General features: G+C 42.0%; 1 protein-coding gene across 3 annotated transcripts in view; it reads left to right on the top strand.

Moving 5' to 3' along the window:
* The window catches only part of rtn3 (reticulon 3), a 29,168-nt gene that overhangs the window by 2,203 nt on the left and 3,479 nt on the right, over positions 1 to 23,486 (top strand). The window contains exons 2-8 of one of the 3 annotated variants that reach the window (XM_031877689.1): positions 4,335 to 4,382; positions 8,309 to 10,930; positions 17,024 to 17,231; positions 18,801 to 18,939; positions 21,046 to 21,115; positions 21,495 to 21,541; positions 23,420 to 23,478. In XM_031877689.1, the coding sequence (XP_031733549.1) occupies positions 4,335 to 4,382; positions 8,309 to 10,930; positions 17,024 to 17,231; positions 18,801 to 18,939; positions 21,046 to 21,115; positions 21,495 to 21,541; positions 23,420 to 23,478 (3,193 nt within the window). The remainder of the gene's footprint in view (positions 1 to 4,334; positions 4,383 to 8,308; positions 10,931 to 17,023; positions 17,232 to 18,800; positions 18,940 to 21,045; positions 21,116 to 21,494; positions 21,542 to 23,419; positions 23,479 to 23,486) is intronic. The other 2 variants (XM_031877690.1, XM_031877691.1) reach the window with 2 other exon arrangements.

Raw genomic sequence — 23,486 nt, 5'->3', positions numbered from 1 at the left:
CATACTTTGAAGCTTGGAAGTATTGGCACTGGACGTCATTTTTGTCAACTTTTGTATTTTAAGACATATTGACGTGAAACCCAAAAAATGAAGATTTTATTCATTTTATTGTGAAATCATCGACCACAAATGATTATTTATGGATTGGAGTGTTTTCAGGCAGACAGGTTTGATAAGATTCACTGTTTCTTTGAACCAACATTCACTATGATGTAAAAGCGGTAATATATCTGTAAAAGGACAGGAAGATCAGTCAAGCTCAGTGAAATATGAACAGTCCCTGTATTTTCATATAGCATTATTTATTCATTTATTTATAGTCATTTACTTTAGCTGCATATAACCAGGCCTTAATTGGATACAGGCTCAAATCAGAGACATGTTCAGCCTAATTCCCTTATTTATAGGTATATTTGATCACATTTTAGAAGAAGCTTCCCTCTTCTCTGATCTGAACCTGTTTTAATTTATTAATTAAAAACTGGAATGAATTCCACCAGTGCAATGACAAATGTTTTTCATTCACTAGTTTCACAGCACTTTCACTTAGCTTTTTTTCAGTTAAGCTACTCAATAAAACTGAACACTTCTTGAACATATGTTTCACATTAAAACCTGCCACTGTCTTTTAATGTGAAACATCTACAGGAAGTGTGGATTTGTAATGATAACTTAATCAAAGATCATCTTTCCTGTCTTGGAAGCAGGGCCTCATGTATTTATTTTTTCTTTTGCTGACATTAGATATTTACTCAGCTAACCGCCATAGTTAGCATCATGAAACGTACATTGAAGTTAGCTTAAAATCTTGACACAGTTTGACTAACGTTAGACAAGTAAAACTGTCTTGTCTCTGGTTTAACAATAACAAAACAGCTAAGTCGGAACAATTGGAAATAATAAGTCAATAAAAAAGATTATTTCTCTCTAAAAGAGTTTTCAGTGGAGTGATGAGTACGGCACAGTTCTGTTAATTTCCATGATTCTGGAACTACTATTATTAAATACTGAATTGTCCTAAAATATTGCCACATAACGGATATCGAGGTATTCTGTCAAAGATGACATTTAGTCCACATGGCCCAGGCCTGGTACTGCCTCGTATTTTCAGTAGTAAACTACACTAGTTTTATCGGTGGACATCACTGCTACCAGATGGCCCAGCCTGCCTGCCTCTCCTGTCTGTAGCTGAGCCCGTTTCACTTGACTCGCACACTGATGAGTGACACTAGTCACAAAGGAAGTGGCACACTTAAAAATGAGGACCTTATTTCTCAAACTACATTGCATCAGATTTTCAGAGGAAGTTCGCCATTGAATCAATCCATGTATTGCTGCGTTGGTTGTAATCTCACAATCGAAAACAGGTTTTTTTTTTTTAATGAAAAGTACTTATCAAAGGTCATTATCATGTTATAGATTGTTGCAGAGACTTAAACAGTGATCCTTAGCTCACAGTTTGATAACTGTAGTTGCCTGTTCAGCTGTCTCTGGGCTCATATTTCCTCATAGGAATGTTCTCATATGAGCAGTCTAACCTTTTATATTGCTGGAGGCATCAAACCCCACCTTTCAGTTTGATCTATTACCTTTCAGTGAGCTGAACTGAGGAAAAACAGATTATTTTCCCCTGCTTTGGCATTGTTGAAATCACAATCTACCATTTAGATGAGTAAGCATAACTCCAATTACTGTTGTTCGTTAGTAGTATCCCAAGCGCAGCGATGCACAGCTCTACTAATAAACACACCCTACCTTCCTAAACTTGCAATCTGACTGGAAATATAGGTTCCATGCTGGTTTACTTCTATTCAATTTATTCTTATCAATATTGTGAAATTAACTCGTATATCAGTGAACCGAAAATGCTTTTGACTCATCCATCAAGAAAGGTGTTCAGTGTAAAGCACCTAAAAGTGAAGCGCACAAGCGAAGCTTCAAGGAACACCGAGTTCTCCACCCCACCCCCCACTCCCTGCTGGAGCGGACCACATCACTGAGGTCACAGAGGCAATGAGATAGCCCTCAGGGGTAGACAGTACAGGGTAGCGAGAGCAGCAATGGCAGGAATGGCAGTAGACCCGCCCTGCACCATCACTTCCACAAGCAGATGAGCTGGACACGCCCAAGGCCTCAGTGGAAAGCTTCCAACTGTTTTTTTATTGTCAGGTTTAATAAATAACTGCACTAATAGGAATCTACACTATGACTGAAGGCAGTCTAACTATTGTCACAAAAAACAAAACATTTCTACAACATAGCTTTATTACGATATTTATGCACATTTTTAATGTGCACAGGGTTGTTAATTCTTGTGAATTAATTTTCATATTTAGGTCTATATATTTTTTAGCGGCCCGTATCTTTTCTCATCCCTCTTTAATTCAACATCCAATAATTTGACAAATGTGGAACCACAAGTAAGATTTAGAGCTGGCACTGCACTTAAAAAGTGAAGGTGTGGTGCGTTCAGACGGTAACAGCCCCATGAATGTGAGAGAAGGAATGCTGCACTGCAAGGTTACACCAACCCCAACCTACTCAGCATGTAGAAACTCCAACTGAGCTGAACCTTAAGCCCCTCCCTTAGTAAACCTGAAACTCTCACACATCTTCAGTCCGTACCCATGACTCAAGATATTTCTGTCCTGGCATTCTCAACCGAATGAGGTGTGAGCTCCCTAATGACTTCCTCTTCTCCTCGAAACCAGAGCAGTCAAGTTCTTCACGATAAACTGGAAAAGACCATTTATTTATGGAGCTGGCTTTTGTGCACAGGGACATCGTCATTTTGAGACAGGAAAAGGACAAACACAAACTGTTGATGCCAAAAATAGAAGAACGACGTATGATTTGAAGCTGTAAGATTTCCCTTAACTAAAGGGCCTAGACCAAACCCCAGACAAAAGGACCGGGTCAAGCTTTTTACATTACATTAGTCATTCAGCAGACGCTTTTATCCAAAGCGACTTACATTTCAGATTCTATGACATTTATACACCGTAGGCACGGCTACGGGAGCAATTTTGGGGTTTGGGGTGTCTTGCGCAAGGACACCTCGACATGCAACTAGCGGAGCCGGGGATTGAACCGCCGCCCCCCCTGATTGAAAGACGGCCCTGCTCTCCATTTAGCCACAGTCGCCCGCTTTTGACCAGGAATGTTAATAGTTAACCGTTGAATGGTGATAACAATTAAGCAGTTAATGTGTTGAAAAATCTGTTAAACTGCAAAAAATATTTTTAAAAGCTGTGCAAAACTTGGAGGAGCGACTTGTCAATAAAATGTGAATAGCTAGTCCACCTTAAAGGTTAACCCACCTTAATTGAGCCTGGGCCAAACTTGTCGCTAACCCCCTTCACTTTAATTATCAGCAGGCAAATAAGACACTTGAACGTTGCTTGAGTCTTGAAGCGTTGTAGCATTTATTCATCGACAAATAAACCGTACACACTGCACTACTGCGTTCACAGCTCTGACGTTAATGCCAACTTCATACTCCGCATCTCTCTCTCTCTCTCTCTCGCTCGCTCAGAAGATACGTTACGTCGGGCGTGCAGTACACTGACGCGATGCACAGCTGACAACCTCTCAGCTAAACTAATTGAGGCGGTGGAGACTTACTGGGAAAGTGGCTGCATGAGTCCACGAAGATACACGCAACATCGCGGTTGCCAACTCTTCCTGACGGATCAACCGAGGACTCGGTTGCCTGTTTGGCTCATACACTGAAGCTGGTGATAAATGATGGATTCAACCCGTTTGTGCATCGGTTATTGTTGCACTTCAACCACAGCAAGGCACTCATCTTGTCAGTTGAGTTAATGATTGGTTAACAAGGGTCGCCTATCTGTCAGGGGAAAAGAAAAGAAAATTAGCATCCCTATTTAGTTTATTTAGTGCGCATGAAATATTTTTGTCTTTAGTTTCCATGGTAGCAACATAAGCCTTGGGAGAAGTACTTAAGAAGAAATGGTCTTTTGACTGTAGTTCATTTGTGGGAAGCCTTTCTGTTTGCTCATAGCAACACTAAAGCAAAGTGGGAACCGCTTTTGTCTGCTTCTTAATTAAACTGTCTTGGTCTCTTTCCTGTATAGCAAATATAAGTGCATGTGTTAAAGTCATTGTAGGTTTACTGAAGTAAACAAATAGCATATAAATAGGGCTACTCTGTTATCATTTCCTGGTCTTTATCTAAAGTTTTTCTTTTGTAGAATTGTTAAGGCTGGATAAGTTAACTCTTGTCTTCTTTTCCTTTGAATGGGTTCAGTGGATAGGACTTCTTTTCTTCCTCTTCTAGGATGATCATTCTTCTGTCCTTTTTACTTTTTCAGATTCCTTTCTTTCCTCTTCGCCTGTATCTCTCATTCAGTCTCCTCAAGGCAAGTGTATGGTTCGCTTACGCTGCTCGCCATCTCTCACCCTCTGTCCTGTACTCTCTCGCCAGCCTGCTGCTGTACCGCTCTACTTCATCCCTCTTTCTAGTGCCCCTCTCCTGCTCACCAGAGTCCAGTCAAAACACGAACCTGCAAAGAAACCAGCAACGTGGTGAACTCCGGTTCTAACCCCAGCTCCTCTCCCAGCTTGACCGGTCTTTACCCACCCCTCATCCTATAAACCTTGTCATGCTATTCCATCTGTTTCCAACACTGCTGACCCTCAGTTGCTGCACTAATTGTAAGTTAGCCAGGCAGCACAACTCCTGCTACCCTCAATGACATATGGTATTGGTGATTCTTGTCACCTCCCCCAACCCCTGCTGTAACTTGAGATGAAGCCTTTCTAGCTCATGCTGTAAATAGCCATCTTGACCTATTGACAGGTTACATTGTTAGTTTATTGTAAGGGCTGCAGGCATAGCCATAGTCTGACCAGCTGATGCTTGTACAGACATTAGCACATGTGGTACACTTTGGATAACGTGCCTCAGTTGCCTTGGTGGTGATTGATAAAATTGGCATAAATCAGCAGTAGTCACTAGCACCAATCAAAACAAGTCTTGGTCCGTTCACTGCTACTCACCTATCTCCAGAATCTTCACACACCAAGAATCAGTCCAGTAAAACCACCCCTCTGCAGCTGCTAGCAATCTGATCCAATTCACTTTTTACCGCCTGCTAGCGATCATTATTTAGGTCAGCAGCACTCACTGTAGGTTCAAGATAATCCCAAGATTGCCACCTTATTTTAAGAAAGCAGAGAAGTTCAAGTTCACATTGTGCGCACAAGAGCAGAAACCTAAAAATGGATCAGGTTGGTGTCTCTGGGGGGGGCACCAGCTTCCTGCTGCCCTAGTATTCAAGCTCCGCTCAGTCCCAGTAGCAGCCGGGCCCCAGAGGATGAGTGGCACTGGAGGTATCATCCACCGCCCAGCGGCCTGTGGCTGCTCACTCGCCCTCCACCCCCCTATCTGCTTCTGGCTTTGTGCATGCGTCACATCCTCGCTTAAGCATTAAGTAGTAGGTCTTCTTTGATCGGTTTTGCTTCTTTATTTTCCACATTTTTATTTTTGTGCTTTGATTCTCATCAGTGTTAGAGGTTTATACTTGTGTGAACAAATAAAAGTAAAAGCCAGTAAAAGTGATTAGTTAATAGTTCTCTATTAGGATCTAAGTAGAGTAGGGTAGATGATAACAGGAACTACAAAGTATTCTTAGTCACATGTAACCATTATACACTTATATCAAAAACATCCAACCTAGTCACTCGTAAGTGAGGAATGACAGGACGTGACTGCTCCCTGTGGAACTTGAACTCTTACCGACTTCTGCTTCTCAGCAACGATATCTGACTTGGCTTTTGCATCACTATAGTTTATCAGTAAATCAATGCCTGGGATTTCAGAGTAAATGCCTATATTGTTGAACTTTAGGTATTCATCCCACTTTATTTAATTTGAGTGACAAGTGTTAAAAGACCATACATGATCACTCATCCCCAGTTACGGTAGAGAGCAGATTATATAAATCAGACGTGGAAGGCCTCTGAGGCTTAATTTGGCAGATGGCACATGAACAGTGGCATATTACAAAGTAAAGTTGTTGACAGCTTTATCTGAACCATGGTCATAAAGCCACTCATGAATTAGTTCATAGTCCCTCTGGAATCCGGGGTAAAATCTGTGGATTTATTCTCGGAGCACGAGCGGTTTGGGAATTTGTTATCAGTACAGAGCCAAAAGGACTACAACGCTGTTGGCGAGATGGAAAGTCCGTTCATGTGGCCTAGTTTGAACAAGGCATTGTATTGTGGGGACAGGGGAGGTGGCAGTTCAAGACAAAGTGAACCAGTCAGTTGGCCATCAGAGGAAAAGTGTCTATGCAGGGATAGGGGAGGGGTCATGGGATCATGCTGACAACACAGCAAACATTGCAAAGTTGTAGAAGGAAAAACCTGGACCTTGCAGTACTAGTGGATCTGGAAATACGTTTTTCAGATTGTGTAATGGGTAAAGGTCAAACTAGTTGGTCAGAGGTTGAGCTGGGCAGCTGACGTTCATGGCCTAATATAGCTGCCAATTCCCCGTCGTAATGCCTCGATGTTGGGTGACATAGGAGATCATTGGCGCAGAGACGGATCATGTGATTGTTGGAACAGTTGCTTAGAACATCTTTAGATCTCTGTGGCCTCCAGGATGGCTAAGGGGCCACACGGCTTGGGAGGTTGGCCCTGCCATCATGGTGACCATAAACGCCTCCTCAGCTGTGTGGCGTTCAAATGACCTGATTAACTGCACTGGGACAGCAGTATTTTACTTTTAGGCATATTTTTCATAATTTCTAGTATCAGAACATTACATAATATTGAGGCAGTTAACAAATACTAATTATGTAGCAAGTAACCAACCACAACGAATGAATGCAACTCTTCCGAGTGTTTGTAACCGTTTACCAGGTTAATGTAATGCATTGTCTTAGCTCTGTCTCCTTCCCTTTACCTACTGGACATCTACTTAGAACGTGCACATACAGATTGGCACAGTCAAGAAGAGAAAAAGAAATGTCTGGAAAAAATAGCATTTGAAAATAAAGTAGCTCAAAGTCATCCGAACCCGAAGCTTTATTCAACAAGAAGTACTTTGTTGGGAACCTTCAGGTTGGTAGCAGAACTCTAGACCAATCGGCGGCTCAGAAGGTAATTTTCACAGCAATAGATATTACAGAGTGAATTAAGACCTATTCAACTATCTTAACACTAGCTCTAAGTGCTAAGTGTTTTGTTTTAGTTTTTTTACTGTGGTATCGAATTGGATATCGAGAATTGTTTACTTTAACTGGTGTTGGTCTTGACTACTACATTTCTGCTATTGTAACATCCCTAATTAGAATATATATATGCTACAGTACAAAAAGTCTTTGGCTTGTAAGTACAGGCAGTTTTTATCTTTCTGACCTTTTGGCTTGTTTTTTGAGAAGCTTTTTATATCTCATACCTGTTTGTTACTTCACTATCTTAACGCAGTCACCATTAGCAGAACTCATGAAGTTACTGTTATTTATACAATTCAGTGAGCAGTTACAACCTTTTCAGTTTTATTGTGGCGTTATATTATGCTTTCTGTGAAACTGACATTGGCTTTTTACATTGAGGGTAGCAGCCTCCGTGAGTTTTCCTAGAAAATTAAAAAAATACAATTTTACACACGAAACCGAAAAATACTAGGGGCTTAAGTAACCGCTCAGATTACATGGAACTAAGGAGACTAGTTGATACCAATTATATGTTTAAGTTGTATTGACTCGGCAATTCTGGGTTTTGGAAAAACCACACATTAAACAATATCACACACTATCGCCATATATATTTTAGCTGAGAGCAGTACAGGACAAAATCTTTTCAAGTGTAATAGTGACTGACAATTGTATTAATGAAATGTTGTTCACAAACAAGCAATAAGATAAGCTATATCAAAAAGAAATTGCTTTCAATCCTGCAAGTGTATAGCAAGTATACATTTGCTATACAAATTGCAACTGACATGCAGTCACCATCGTCGCACGTGGTGAGATCAGTGAAATTTTATTTCTTTTGCTGCTTTATCCGATCATTCAAATAATTTAAGTTGCCATACTGAGTGCTGCCTGATGGAAACTTAGTGGAGTAGTTAAACGCGGCATGCAAAAGGTGAAGAGCCATTATATGAATCTTATATGTTCATGGTGCAATGCATGAATGCTTGGGCTGCAACATTAAGGCCTCGCTGAATAATAGAAGTGCATGGGAGTTTAGTGTTGGGGTACTACTGTGATTTATATGACCTCCCCTCCTTTTTCCTCTTCGCTGTCGTTCTTCATACATGCCGATGCAGACGAAAGAGTCATCCTGGGCTCCGACAAGCCCTGCGAAGGAGTTGCGACATCCCTCCGCTTTCCTTCTCAACCTGGCTCATTCACCCCTGATAATTACGGGAGTGAAGCGGGGCCGCCGGATGGACAGCTGGATTCGCCGATAATATCTCCTGTGTCAGAGCGAATAAAGGCACTGGAAGCTCTTGCTGCCAAAAAGAAGGAACCTGATTTTAGAAGCGATGGAGGGTTCTCTCACTTCAGAGACCGCCACCATGAAAAATCTCCCACTGACGCCCCCAAATCTCCCACTGACGCCCCCAGACTTTCCACTGACGCCCCCAAATCTCACGCTGAGACCCCCAAATCTTCCACTGATAAAATGACACCAACTGTCCAGAAAAGAGAGTGTTCAGTTGATCAGGAGTCACCAGAATCCCCCTTTGAAGTACTTGGAGATTTAAGGCAAGTGAATGAATCTGAAGAAACCGAAGAGTGGATGAAGACTCATTTACCTCCTGTGACAGACTTTGATGCTGTAGATTTAATTGAAGGCATGCTGACTTCTGAGAATGTTGCATCAAAGGAGGAGAAGGGGACTTGCATAGTTATACCTGATGCTCCTGCTGCCTTTGCTGGTGTCCCTGCTGCTTTCATGGATTTTCCTGCTGAAGCTCCAAAACTGAAGGATGAATTCATTGATGCACAGAAGCAGTCAAGTGTTGAGGAAGAGTCTGAGTTTGACCTAAGCTTTTTGCCAACAGCCTACATGTGGGATCAGCAGGAAAAAGCAGGTGCCCAGGCTACATCAAATCTTAATTCGGTGCTTCCAGCTTCGCCTGCACCTCCTTCCGGCTTTGACTCCCCATCTCCTCCTGTCAGTCCACCAGTTGGCACGGATGTTAAACACAATGTTTCAGATGACAAGAAGACCATGTGGACCGGCGATCTGGAGCCCCCAGAGGCAAGCGAAGCTGACAGTTCAGGAGAGTCAGACGACACTGTCATTGAAGATAGTGTCACTCTTCCTGCATCTGTTCTTCCTGCATCTTCTGATCCAGCAGTTTCAAATGATCCTATCCCTGCTCCTGCAAATCCCAGTCTTACCACTGAGGAAAATGAGCCTCCTCCACCAAAGTCTGAGAGGAAGCTAATGCAGGTTCCTACAATAAATGTTATTGAGACAGACGAGCCGAATTACAGTGAAGAGGAGATGGAAATGGAGCTCGAAGATGAGGATTATGAAGCTGTAAAAGACCTTGCTAGAGGAGCTTCAAAAACCCCAGAGCCAGATGACGGTAAAAAAGAACCACCCAAAACACGCCCCTTAGAAACAGAATTCATGGAAGGCTACTCTCCTCCATCCTCACCTGTGGATTCTGATGCTGAATACTCTCCTAAACACAACATACTCAAATCTCTTCCTGAAATAGTACATCAGGAATCTGCATCAAAACCTGAGGCCCAATCCAATCAAGCTAAATCTGAAAAATCACAGACTACCTCCAGGAAAGTAAAGGATGAAGTTTCCCCTTTCATACTCTCAAATGAAGAACCGGACTTCCCAGAAAATGATGACGAGTGGTCGAATGAAGCACAAGAGATCCTGGTCAAACCTTGCAAAACTGGTCTTGCGTTCATGGAAACAACTCCTTATACTCAATCCAAGGTGGATGAAAAGAGCAACACAGCTGCAAAAGATGCTTACATGGAGACGACTTCCCGTTCTAAAACTAGCTTCATGCAAGATGATATATATGACAGACAATCATTTGATTATGATGCATCCTCTCCCTTGGATGATATTGATGACAAAGGGTTAGACAATGCTAAGCAGCGGTTTCTTTCTGATCCTTCTCAAATCCTCATTGAACCACTGAATGCAAGGAGTCAAAATCTGGACGATTTCACTTCAGTGAATGATGATGAAGCCTTCCCCAAGCCAGTTGGTCAGCCATCTCTAAGAGAATATCCCCAAGATCCATATTCCTCTTTCCAAAGTGAGACACTAAGCGGCGTCAATGAGCAATTTTTCATTCAGAAAATGACCATTGGTGTTGTTACAGATAACATGGCAAATAGCAACTCCTTACCACCACAGAAAACTGCCTCAAAGATCCAGCCGGACACTAAACCAGGTCACCATACACCTAACTCAACAAGCAACACAGACAGCATTGCCCCTGGCAGCTCAATGTCTGAGCCTACAGATAGCTTTGTGGAGTTCATGCGAGAGTGCCTGAAATCAAGGCAGGATGAAGAACCTGACAACGCGCACCAAGCTGTCTCTTCCAATAACAAGTTGTGCAAAACCGGTATGTCTCCTTCCCAGTCCCCTCCAACCATGGTGATGGATCTTGAACAAGAACGGCTTACTATCAACGCTCTCAAAGAGTTAGGCAGCAGTCAAGAAGAGGAGGTGGAGCCTCTCCAGTTGATGGTTCCTGACCAGAGCAAAGCTAACCCCAGCGTGACATCTACAAAGCAGTCTTCATTTGCCGCAGTTCCCAATCCTCCATGTTCCCAAAGCAACCATGTGTTTGACAGCACGTATTCCAAAGAGGTAGAAGCCATCGACGAATGGGTGGCTGAAGCCTATCATCTTGCTGAGCATGTCTTGACAGCAATACTAACCCACTTATCAGGTAACACTTGTTTCTTATGGGCTGTAGGCCTGCTGACCTCATGCAGTCCCCTCAAGAGACTAAAAAAGACCTATTTTCTCACTTGCACCTTGTAACGGCCTGCTCCTTTCCAAAAAGTGTCTATTTTTACTTGTTGCATTCATGTAAGAACAGGCTTTATGGCAACGAGAAAAACCCATTTTGTTGTTGCAGATTGATTCATAGTATACTATACACTTATACTAGGAGAGCATAAAGGCCTTAGTATGCTTCAAATGAACACAGTTAATTTCAAAGGTTACTTTACCAGTTCTTAAAGGCCACACTGTACACGGTGTCCCTTCGTAGGCATTCATGGTCTTGTACTAGTTTAATCACATGAACAGTGATGAAGTTATTGTGTGGAGAATGAAAAAAGTGCTTCCTCTTGCTATTTATTGGCAAACATCTGCCGGCAATATTTCAGGCTCTAAAAATAACTGTAGTTGCTATGGTTGGGCTAGTGTAAAAAAATGTCAAACCAGGTTGATATTAAGCCATACACGGGACCGCTGTACCAAATTGTACTACTACTAAAGATTAACAACGGCCAACAGTTTACCGTTATGTCACTTGTTGTCTTTTTTTAAAATACAAACTACTTTTAGTTGAACAAAGTTTGGCTTCGTTTGAGAATTCTGTTATTTTGTATATTTAGTCAATCATGAGCCAGTCTACAACCCATACTCTCTAGTGCAAATCATTGCATGATCCCAAAAGGAGTCTGATAATTGAAGCAGGTGTTCTCATGTCAGTATGTTTAAATGCCTGATTCAATGCGGACTACAGATAAACCTCTAAATGTCCAGTGAAAACCACCTTTTGGCTTACATGTAATGAACATTGGCATTTCAAAGGTATGATGATGTCAAGTAGCTAGTTACATATGCATATATAAAGCTACAATACAGACAAATCTTTGTCTTGAAAGTCATCGGCAGTATACTAAAGCTGTACAGACTGCAGTTGTCACAGAGATTATAGGAGCCAATCCACAGTGTAGTGTGCTATATAGACACTAAGGCTGCATATGGTCCAGTGATCCCCACTTCATTTGAGCTTTTGACCCTCTCCTGCCCTCTGTCAATGGACCACTGCCCAGCTGTAAAGGACAGAGTGGGGGTGGGGGTTTAGATATGGCGCCCAAGTGTTTGCTTGCAAGAACCTTGGAAGTCACGGGGTACAGTGTCGGGTTTCTGTTTCGATGCAAGTTTCCACAGCCCACTTGGTGAATACCATGACAAGGCATGGTACAACAAAACAAAATCATGCAAAAATACTTGCGTATTCATTGCAAATTCACACTTGAGTTTAGGCAAGATGCCATCTTGGGAAATTGGTTTGCTGTCAGGTCTTTCAGTACTTGCTTGTCCAATCCTCCTCTTCATCTATGTCCAGCTGTCCTTTTCCCACTGAAAGTTGTTTAGAATATGTGAGCTGATATAAACCAGCCTGTTTTCAAGCATCACAGCCTACAGTGATAGTTATTACTCTCTATTTAAAGTTGACCAGAGCAAGTGCAAAAGTTCTGGTGGGTATTACTTTTCAAGAGTTGCATTAGCCAGTTCTGCAGTACCCTCTCCTTCTCTGCAAACCAAATCTCCATTCCACACACCCATGCATAGAAGCTGGTATGCAGACAGTAATCCTGACACAGTCAGTGCTACGTCTACATGTGTTGAATATTTTAGCCTGAGCTGGCACACCAGAGAACAGAGTGCTGGTGCTCTAGCAACCAGAAACTAAGGGAAAGTGTGCAGAAGAGGCATAAGTTTAGCTTTATATTCGAGGATCCTTGAATCCTTTGACTATGTTTTAGCATCAAGTATCATTGATGTCAACAGAGTCCACCTCCTCTCGTCCCACTGGAGTCCCCACAAAGATGTGTGCACAACAGTCACCGATCTCCTGTTGCTGGGTTAGCCTTTTTCTGCGACCAGACAGTGGAGTAGCCTTGGGTCTTTGCTGGGTTAGCTTAGCTTCCATTTTGGCTCTCCTTTCTCTTCCTCCTGGGGCAGTTGACTCTGCATTCAGTGGTGTTTGGACCAGCAGGTCTGGCTGGTTGGTCGGCCGTGGGTGGTGATCGTCTCAAGGACCGCTGCACTTAATCCAATCCCCATGCTTCATTTTCTGATGTTGAGTAATGTATTCTGTCATATGCCATAAGTTCTCCAGTTATAAACGAGAAAAAAAACACCAAAATAAAACAGAATTGGAGCAAAATGTATGGGAGCTACTAGCCGTAGCATGTACATGCCATCATGTTCATTGGTCTGTGCTTGAACAAGCTTGTTAGCTGTGCACATAATGTTATCGTTTTCTAATTGAGATATTAATGACTTGGCGTTAAAGAGGAAGCTCTGTTTTTGTGTCGTGTTCTGTAGAGGAGCCTGTGTTGTCCTCCCCCTCCAGCCATGAGCTTGAGCTATTTTAGTGCTCCCCTGCAGTGCTGCTCCACAACTCTGGTTATTAGGCGGGAGGAGTTTGTTTCAGTTGGTGTGCCTGTTATGTGGGATATGCTCGACAATTTCTGCATTTCCTTTCAAGTTTTTGGTCCCCCTTGTCAGAAATTCCATCCCAGCCATCTGTTAGTGAAATCCACAAGGTGTTGGCAAATGTGATCCTCTAAATTTATTTGTGGGCTAGTTTTAATACCAGACTTGTTGTCAGGCTGTCAAAGATTAGTTCAAATCCAACATTCCATTAGTGCTCAGATTTGTGTTAATCCTCTGTGTGAAGATTTGTAAAGTGGAGAAAAGGCACATGTGAATACTTGAACTGAACCTGTATCAGTGTTTGGTATTTGACTCTCCACTAAGGTGTCTGACATGGACCTGTAATGTCACTTGTTCAGGTTACCATCTTGTTTTTAGTCAGAAGGAATAGCTTCAGTCAGGATATGTATTGGGATCAAATCGCACCCTTTTTTTTAAAGGTATCCAGTACCGATACCCGACCCTAGTGAAGAGCCATATTTCTCACGAAGTGGTGGAGACCAAACCAGAGCTAAAAGGAGCATGATTTGTAATGTTAGCCACTGCTCCTTATCATCCTTATTTCACTGGACAGTAACTGACAGAATATTTGCTCAGTGTGACAAAGGGTCATGTGCTGTAGGTCAACTACCAGTTTAGAAGAACATCTGTCCTGAATGTTCACTGTTTGGATTAGGCATGATTATGTACAATATTATTGTGCCCAGTTATCTGTCTGCTAGTCCGTCCACTTTGAGACAAAATAGCAGATGGCTTGGACTCAGATGACATTGACCAGCATGCCTATGGATTTATTCAGTAGTGACAACAATCCCCTGCTGTCACATAGTTTATCATTTGCTGTACATTGTGTGTGGAATTAAATCATGACAGAGACCTGAAACTCAACTAAAGCAGAATTTATGATGTCATGTAGGTAAAAGCAGGTAAAGTGTGCCAGTGGTCTGAATTGGTGCAGTGTGTTTACCTGCATGAGCAAAGTTCTGATGCAGGTTTTTAAAGTAGTAACCAGTAGAGTTAACATACTTGATTTGTCACTTATAATGGCAGCAGACAGGTGCAGAACATTGTTCCTCGGTCCAGTTCGTGTGTGCTGGTCCAGCCCGTTTCTGCTTCGGCCTGTGGTTGTGTGTGCAGCTTTAAGAGCAGCACAGTGAAAGCAGGCCACTGCGCCTCAGCAGCCACTGGGACCTCAGCAGATTAGAGTCAGGGCAAGAGACATGGATAGAGATAATGAACAAGGGCCGTCAAGCTCCGGCTGCCTCCAACATTATCGACCTGCAGAGCCCCCGCAGGCTGCCGACAGTATCAAAATAATGCTACACCTTTCTTTTTATTAAATAAAATGTGTGTATATTGTTTTCAATGAGGGACTTTTTTCAAATCAATATATACATTTATTGATTGACTGAATGTAAGCCAAAGACACACTGCACACTGCCATTATTCATTGAAGGTTAGCTTAATAACTAAAATAAATAAATAATTAATTGAACCACTGTTTAGGGTTATCAAAACGTTGTTAAAACTCAAATTAGCTGAGGTCTTGTATAACGAAGTCCCCAACAAATGGTAGCTGTAACGCTAAAAATGTAATTTTAGAGCACTGTATTTCAAAATAACGCTGTTTATAGTCTATTTATATTGTATTTTACACAGATTATTTTCATCTGAGTTTGTTTAAAGTTGTGCATGTGTGTTAAAAAGTGAGCCTGGAGGGAGGATGTTTCTCGCTGCCTCCCTTTGTGTGCTGGCAGCACACACACTCACCCCTGCAGTGCAGGGTGAGGAAACCCCGCTCATTGTTACTGTCGGATGAAAACATTACATCCCAGAAAAGTCAACTTTGTTTCCAGATTGACCATCATGTAGTTTAATGTTTTCATATCTCTTTGAATCTGTCATATCACATGTTCCCGACATCGTCTGATTTGATAGATGAAAATTGCATTGTTTACTGGAGTTATGAGGTTTTCATGCAGTCTCATTGTAGGCTCTGACGGAATGAGAAACAATAGAGCTCTTTCTGTTTGTGTGAGAGCCCCACAGCAGTGCTGCTGCTTTTCTCTCACATTCTTGCACACAGGTTCAGCTCTTGGCATGCTGAGTTTATTTTGTAAAGGAGTCAGACGAGCCATGTGGTGGTGTTAAACCTAATGCAAAGAAAACATTTTGTACAGCATCAGTTCAATATCTATTAAGGTACTGAAAAAGGACTGATTTGTAAGGAATGATAGTCCATCTAATAGTCTCGTCATAGTTTGAGAAATATCAGTTAATCTTTCTCCGTTCAGCCACATATTTAGCTTTTATAGTGTTTGCAAAGCATGCATGTTAAACTATTTTATAAGGATGACTGAGTCGGATAACTACCCATATTAACTGTGGCAAAAGATGACTGACTGCAGTAATAATTGAGAGTTTGGGTTCAGGCCAAATATAGTAGACTAGCTGCTCATAACACGCAACATAGCCAGTCACAATAGCTGGCTCTGTCACCAACTAGGCATTGAGTTAACACAGTTTATCGTAGACAAATATTTGTACCATCGACACGATAACTTTTAGTTTTTCCGGCTCCCTGTTCCATCAAAGCTCAGCTCTGTTAAAACTGCACTTGGTCAGCAGCAGACATTTGCATGCATCATAGCGTTGTGGTTGAATATCCCTGAGGAACAAATTGAGGCTGGTCTTGGTCAGAATTTTGGCCGACTGAGGAGACAGTCCCTCTTTATCTAATAAGAAAGGAATGTGTGTGACATGCATCTTTGAACATGAGTGTGTGTGTATGAACCTGCATGAATCTGAGCTCTATCTACAGAGATAAAAAATAAAAATTTCTGCATTATATATTTCTGACATTAATTGGCATCTTTGTCCTTTGAAAAAGCAAACAGTTAGCTGTTTCTGTGATGTATGTGTGTGTGAAGGTCCCATATAACGCGTGTTCCCATTAAACTAGCTGGAGCACTGAAGCCTGAACCGTCCCTGAGGCATCGGCCCACGTGCTTTCTCCCACACTTACAAAAGGCTTTTTTGAATGTAGCCGTTTCCCCTACGCAGAGGGAAGGCGTGGCAGTCTGAGAGCGCCAGCCCATTCCAGCCTTACATAACTGCCTTGTATAGAGGCCATTCCTTCTGCATGTGCGACTCCCCACAGGACATGCATACAAACACAAAGTGGGCATCCACAGCAATGGGCCCTCCTCGGTTATTCTCTGCTGCACGTGCCGAAGAAGATTAATGTTTGCATGTTCATGTTTTATTTGGAGCTTTTCTCCACGCTCGCCTGACCACTAGGACAATACAAATTTTTTCCATATAAATCTACCATGGGGCCTTTATTTACCTCAGCTGCAAAGAGAACCATGCTTTTTTCAATGGTTTCAAATAGAGAGCTGCCTTAAACAAACAATTTAGATTTCATCCTGAAAATTCAGTGTCGTTTTTTTAATTGAAAAAGTAAAGTTTTCAGTTTTTTCTTCAGACGAACTATTATTTTCCAACTTGGTACGATATTTCATTTTATTCTGATATCAGTCTAACGCCCCCCCCCCCCCTCCTAACTTCCTCTATGCAGTTAAGGATCTGATCTACTGGCGGGACCCCAAGAAGTCTGGCTTGGTGTTCGGGCTGTCCCTGCTGCTGCTGCTGTCGCTGGCAGCCTTCAGCTTCATCAGCGTGGCCTCCTACCTCCTGCTGGCCCTGCTCTGTGTCACCATCACATTCCGCATCTACAAGTGCGTCGTCCAGGCAGTGCAGAAGTCCAGCGATGGACACCCCTTCAAGTAAGACCAAGTCCTCTAGAACTTCAATGCTACTTTACTTTACCTTCTCCTTCTTGTTGTCTGGGAGATTTGATTGACCTGGGTTTTAAAACAAGGCCAAAACATGTTTTTAGTTTGATGCTCAAATTGGCAAAATATAGAGTGTTTCTACAGATCAAGTCATCAACTATACGAAAAAAACGAGTCTTATTCGAGTTGAGTCATTTCTGCTTCTTGGGATTTAATCCAATTGATGGTAATTTAACAGCGACCGAAAAGAGTATGAAAGTAGAAGTTTTTTATTGCTCAGTGCCAGCGACAGCCGTGGCCGCAACTTGTTTTAAGTATAACATCCACAGCAGATTAACACAAGAGCAGATCAGAAAACTAGGAGGCCTTTTACTAAATATTTATTGATTAAAAGCTATTCTTATACAATGGGGGTGGGGGGGGGGGGTATTCTAAATCGGTCCCATAGACACGGTCAGGACCCACAAGTGTCACAGGAGATTGTGTTAGGGTCACCAAATACATTTGCAGAACTTCTTCCAAAGTGTTTTAACATTTATATCTGCAATTCACTTTGAGCCACACGGGGGAGCCTGAATGTTTGTATCGTAGACTAATTATAACATTGAATCTAACATGAAGCTAGCGAACATAATGTTTGTTTTACTGACGACAGGAAAAAGAACATGAATCTATTAACTTCACCTAAATGTTTACGTTTTCAATAACGCATGCATGAAACATAGTTGTAATTTAACTTGTATCTCTTTGAAATGTCTGGTTTACCTATTCAAGTTAATTTAAGATGATGTGGAAATGGTCAGGAATGTGAAATTACACACAGCATCGTTTGCAAAATAATTTACATCCATACTAGCACGCCTGAAAACGAATATATTCAGGTGTAAACGGAAGGTAGATTGGTTGCTTAGTTACAAAACAAACAAGTAATAGAGTAGTCTTTAATAATGAAAGGTGGTGTTTGATACTTAAGATCTTCTCTAAAATGTTCCTCTATAAACTCAAACAGACACATTTCTTGGAAAGTTTTAGAAGTTTTATTTTTCAAACTTGGTCACAATGCTTCAGGTCTTGATCTCTCTCTCTCTCATCAAATTTACTTTAAAATTAACACTTTTTTAAAATTATGGGTCCATAAATGAGGTCAACACACGTCTCTCACTTGTTTTCTCAGTTTCGTTGTTGTCTGTTCTCACTCGTAGCTCTGCTGGTGCCTGAAGTCCCTGTTGCACTGGAGAGCATTTATGCTTTTGTTTCTTTATAGTTTATGTGTGGACTTCACAATGGTTGGGCAGAACAAAATAAGCATTAATAAGAAAAGGAAAGTCTTCCATTTTGTGTCCGTTGTCCTCCTCAAAGCCTCAAACCGTGACTTCAGACATCCGCTCTGTAGGGCTGACAACGTCTTTTTAAGCCACAAAGAAACAAACGAAAGCCTCCCATTAGTGTCCTTGTTAAAGCTGCTCACCAAAGGCGAATTCTGTCGGTTTTCCTGCAGCACTCTGGGCCCACATACTTAGCCTCATTCTGTGCTCACCCTCCCCTCCTCCCTCTCTGCAGAACACTGATAGATAAGGATGTCAGCATCCCACCAGAGATTTTCCGCAAGCATGTGGACTTCAGTCTGACACACATCAACCGAGCCCTGAAGCAAATGAGCCGCCTCTTCCTGGTCGAGGACCTCGTGGACTCCCTGAAGGTGAGCAGCTCCGACCTTCAGTCACCGTCCATTGGTCACCCTGAGTTCTGGTCATTTTATCTGCTTATGGAAACCTTTACCTACTCTGTTCCATAAAGACCATAGTAACACCTCTCTAATTATAGTCCTGATCTGTACTGTTAAGATATACCCCAGTAGTTATCATTGTATTGTTGGATGCTAATTATTTAGATAATACAACCTAAACAGGTACAAAGAATCAAAACAAATTCTGGACCCAAAGAATTCATATTTTGGACATTTCTCTAATCTTATTGTAAAATATTTGAAAATGTAACCCCTTTGGAACTCAAAGAATTATTTAATGAAAATATGAAATTCGGAGGCAAAGAAATACTACAATATTTAATTGTTTCTAAATCACAACAGGGGGAGCAAACTGAAACTATAAAGTGATTCACCACTGGCATATGAAGGTATACATTTTAATACAAACATGACAGAAAATCAGTCTCTCCTGTTGTTGTCTGCTTACTTCACTGGCCTACCAAACAACTTGTAAAAATCAGTCAATTGGTCCCCCGTGGCCTTTTTAATGACAAAAACATCCCGGTTTCTAAAACACATTGGAAACAACAAGGAAGAAGCTCTGACCAAAGCCTCACATCGCTCTGAAAAGCCCCGAGCTGGAGGTTAACGTGATGAAGTCAAAGCCTGTCCTTCACACCCTCCCTCAGGTGTTTCTGCCCATTGTGAATGATTAAAACTGTGCTCAGGGTGATGTTGGCAGAGATATGCAGGCATTCTCCAAACTATGTACAAGCAAGAAAGGTAAACAAAACCGCTGTCACTCCCTGAAAGCTGCAACAAAACTGACCAGCAGCTCAGTCCACACCCATCAGGCTACATGAAATACCTGTATGGGTGGATCACAGGTTTGACAGCTGCTTGTTTCACTTCGATAAATGATTGAACAGGTTTATGTAACAATGATTTTATCCCAGGACCGAACTGAAGAACAGTTTTGTTATTGAAAATAAGTCTTGCTTCTGTTATACTCGAACATCAGGTTATAGCAACCAGCCATCACAGTCAGCCAAGCAGCAATAATACTCCACATATCCGCATTATTATTATTATTATTAGCTTTTGTGCTTTGTGCTAAAGTTACTGGGCTAGTCTTTGTGCTAAAGCTCTGGTTTAGCCTTTGTGCTAAAGTTACTGGGCTAGCCTTTGTGCTAAAGGTGATAATGCATTGGCTGACGTGTCCGACCAATCACCGTACACTTGGGTCACTCGCGGTTCCACTTGTGCTGGGAGAGTAGCTACTCTGAAATAGGAGCACAAAAGTCCCTGAAAACGGTGTTCTAAGAACTATGATCGTTCCTAGTTCTTGGGAAGCAAACAAAATAAAAATGCGGGCTCTTAGAACGATGAAAAACTTCCTCCTGCGAGCGGTATCCGAGATTCTGAGCTTGACAGGAGAGTTGGATCAGCAGCACAAAGCTCCAGAAGTCTTCACTTCTCCTCCACTCTCTGATCAGCTCTCTGATCAGCTGGAAAGTCCCCAACAATACTCTCATGGTCATGAATCACACATATTCTTTTTATAATGCACTTTGCAATATAGTCTTAAAAATATGTGTAAATGGTTTTCCTTACTACTTCAATCAGTCATGTCACTCTGTCGCTCAATTCTCATTCTACTGTTTTCTAAACAAAAATGAAAAACAATGTTTCATATTAAAAACCTACCAGGGACTCAAGGGGCTCCAATTTAATTTGAAACATACGCAGGAAGTGCTTGATGTCATTGTCTGTAATCTAACAGGGATTGAAGTAGAAGTAAATGGAAATACTTGGTTAATATCTACAGAGTTGTGATTATGACATGATCCTGCTGTAGTGATGGGATTCATGCTGGACATGTATATGCTAAAGTTACCTTGAGAACCATTATAGTAAAATGAATTCCTGCCATCAATGTTGTTCTAGCCTTTATTAGTTTTTGTTGGCCACTATTAAGACATGATTTAAGAATTGACACTATGATCGAGGAGTGAAGCTCTGATGAACGAGGTCTATTTGAAGTGTGGTATTGTGTCCTAGAATGCTTCTCTCTAACTTAATTTTGTTCACTGACAGCTGGCTGTGGTCATGTGGCTGTTCACCTATGTAGGAGCCGTCTTCAATGGAATCACCATTCTCATCCTGGGTAAGCATTGAGGGAACCAAAAAGCTCATTCACATTCATCGTATTTCAGAAAAAAAGTAGACGTTACTGTTTTTACACATTGAAAGGCACACATTCCAAATATGTAAATGCAGAAAATAAATGTACAAATAACACATGTAATGTTGTATTTCTTGATTATTTACCAGACGTTACATATTTACCAATTCAATAAATCATCTAATGATTGATTTGATGAAAAAGCCTTATTTTTGTCCTCTAAGAACTGTCCCTCAACAGAATGAGTGCAGGCTGAGAATATAAACAGTGCTGTGTCTGCTTTAACAGTCAAAGTCCACCGATGTGTGTTCAGTATGTTGTCGTGTTCCTCACGTGTCTGCTCTCTCTCTCTGTTCTCCAGCTGACATCCTGCTCTTCGCTGTGCCTCCCGTCTACGAGAAGAACAAGGTGAGAGTGCGACCCTGTGTCCTCGGTCACCGTGAATATATCGGATGACTTCAGCTGTTAGCGAACATTCCCGTCAGCAGTGAGCTCACTGGATGACTGCAGTCTTCATCAGACACTGAAGGCTTGTTGCTGTCCAGTGTCCAGCTGCTGAGAATGTGAAGTCATTCTACTGACGGCTCAAATAAGGGGGGGTCAGCATCACGTCCATGCACATCATGCCAAATGAGAACTTTATGTGTTTAGGGGAATGTACTCAACTGTTTGACGCAGTCTTTTGCTGGTCAGTTTCTCGTAATTACTTTTCACTGGATTTTGGCACAGAGTAGATGCTGAGACTCATGTACTCGTGGTGATTGTTTGAATGTTTTAATAGTCATTGTGATGAGGGCTAAGTATCGGACCAATGCTAAGTACCATCGAAACTTGTCCAGGCAAGCGTTGCCTGCAATCGATCCTTTCTGTGCCGAGAAGTAGACAAAAATGACTTAACTGTATGGTTTTGCTCACAGCCAATTACCATAAGCATTCTTCAATGTAATGCGATGTGTCATTGGCCTACTACCGCAACAGCTACGACCCATACAGCCGGGATTGCCTGCCTGCACACGGCTGTTAACACGGCTGTTAACACGGAGATATCTGAGCTAGCGGCTAGTAGCTAATGATGCTAATATGGTGAACAGCACTAACACTGGCAACAGTTCTGACAGAGCTAACCGTTTTAACCATTTAACCTAGGAGGGGGTAGAGTGGGGGGGCACGACAACTCTGGTTGGGGAGGCGTTCTTAGCGGGAACTGTGTATGAGCGCTGTGTGGTGTAGCGGCAGTTAGCTAGCCAGTGGGACACAGCTTCTATTCACACGATGGGTGTAGAATGAAGTACTCTTTTGGTATCGGTATTTGACATATAAACACAACATTCAAAGTTGGCCCCTCCTCCCAGAAGGTGAAAACCAACCCCTGGCATTTCTCGACATACAGTATCTCGACATTATTCTTGCTATGTTTTTCCTGGCAGAGGACAGGGAATGTGCGGCTACAGACACATAAACACTTCTACTGGGTTAGAAGTGGTGATTTTCTATGAGTCTACTCGTTGTTTTTTAAAGGGAAATCCTACTCACAGGTTCAATGAATTTTTGTCACGTGACTGCTGGTCTCTTCCTAGTTGGGCTGAGTAGTGCAGAATTGAATGTTCTTTACGGCATCTGGTTAGGCCAAACAGTTGATTTGTGGCCCGATTTTTAATGAGACATGTAAAATAAAATGTTTTTGATGAAATATTACAATTTTAAGCTTAGCTTCGGGTGTGTTGTCTGACGGAACCGTTTGTCGCACATGTGTTCAAGGAGGACCGTCGGAAAGATGACAATCCGACTATAATGACAGATTAAACAAACATGCTTTCCATCCCGCCTGTGGGTTTTGGGGTTCAGAGGGTTAAGAGTGTGTTATTGTGGGCTTGAAACAACACGGTTCATAAAACATGTCATCTGATCCAGTGTTTACATCTATTAGCATCTGTTCTGAATTCTTTGACAAGACCTCATGACCACAGCTCTGCTCTCTCTTCACCATTCAAAATGTCCACATTACTGCTGACGCTTCTCTGATCTGCCAGTTGACCTGAACAAGGTCCCGACACTCTTCGTCTCAAGAAAACAGAACTGATGTTGAACTCTTATCCAACATCCAAGTCCAGTGCTCAGTACGAAAGAAAATGCTACCACTTGTTTTCTGTTCTTCGTTGACGGAGTGGCTCTCACTAGTTATCAAAAATGGTTATCGGATTTCAAAGTGATCCTTTGCCTTCTTTAGGTCAAAAGTTATTTTCCGACACTGATGCTTACCTTCTCTCATATCTCGTCTCGTTCCAGAGCCAGATCGATCAGTACATCGACGTGATACGCACTCGAGTCAACACCACAATGGCCAAGTAAGTGA

This window comes from Anarrhichthys ocellatus, unplaced genomic scaffold (assembly GCF_004355925.1).
Source record: "Anarrhichthys ocellatus isolate YVR2014 unplaced genomic scaffold, GSC_Weel_1.0 scaffold144, whole genome shotgun sequence".
Classification (NCBI taxonomy): domain Eukaryota; kingdom Metazoa; phylum Chordata; class Actinopteri; order Perciformes; family Anarhichadidae; genus Anarrhichthys; species Anarrhichthys ocellatus.
This window is presented reverse-complemented; position numbering and strand designations above follow the sequence as displayed.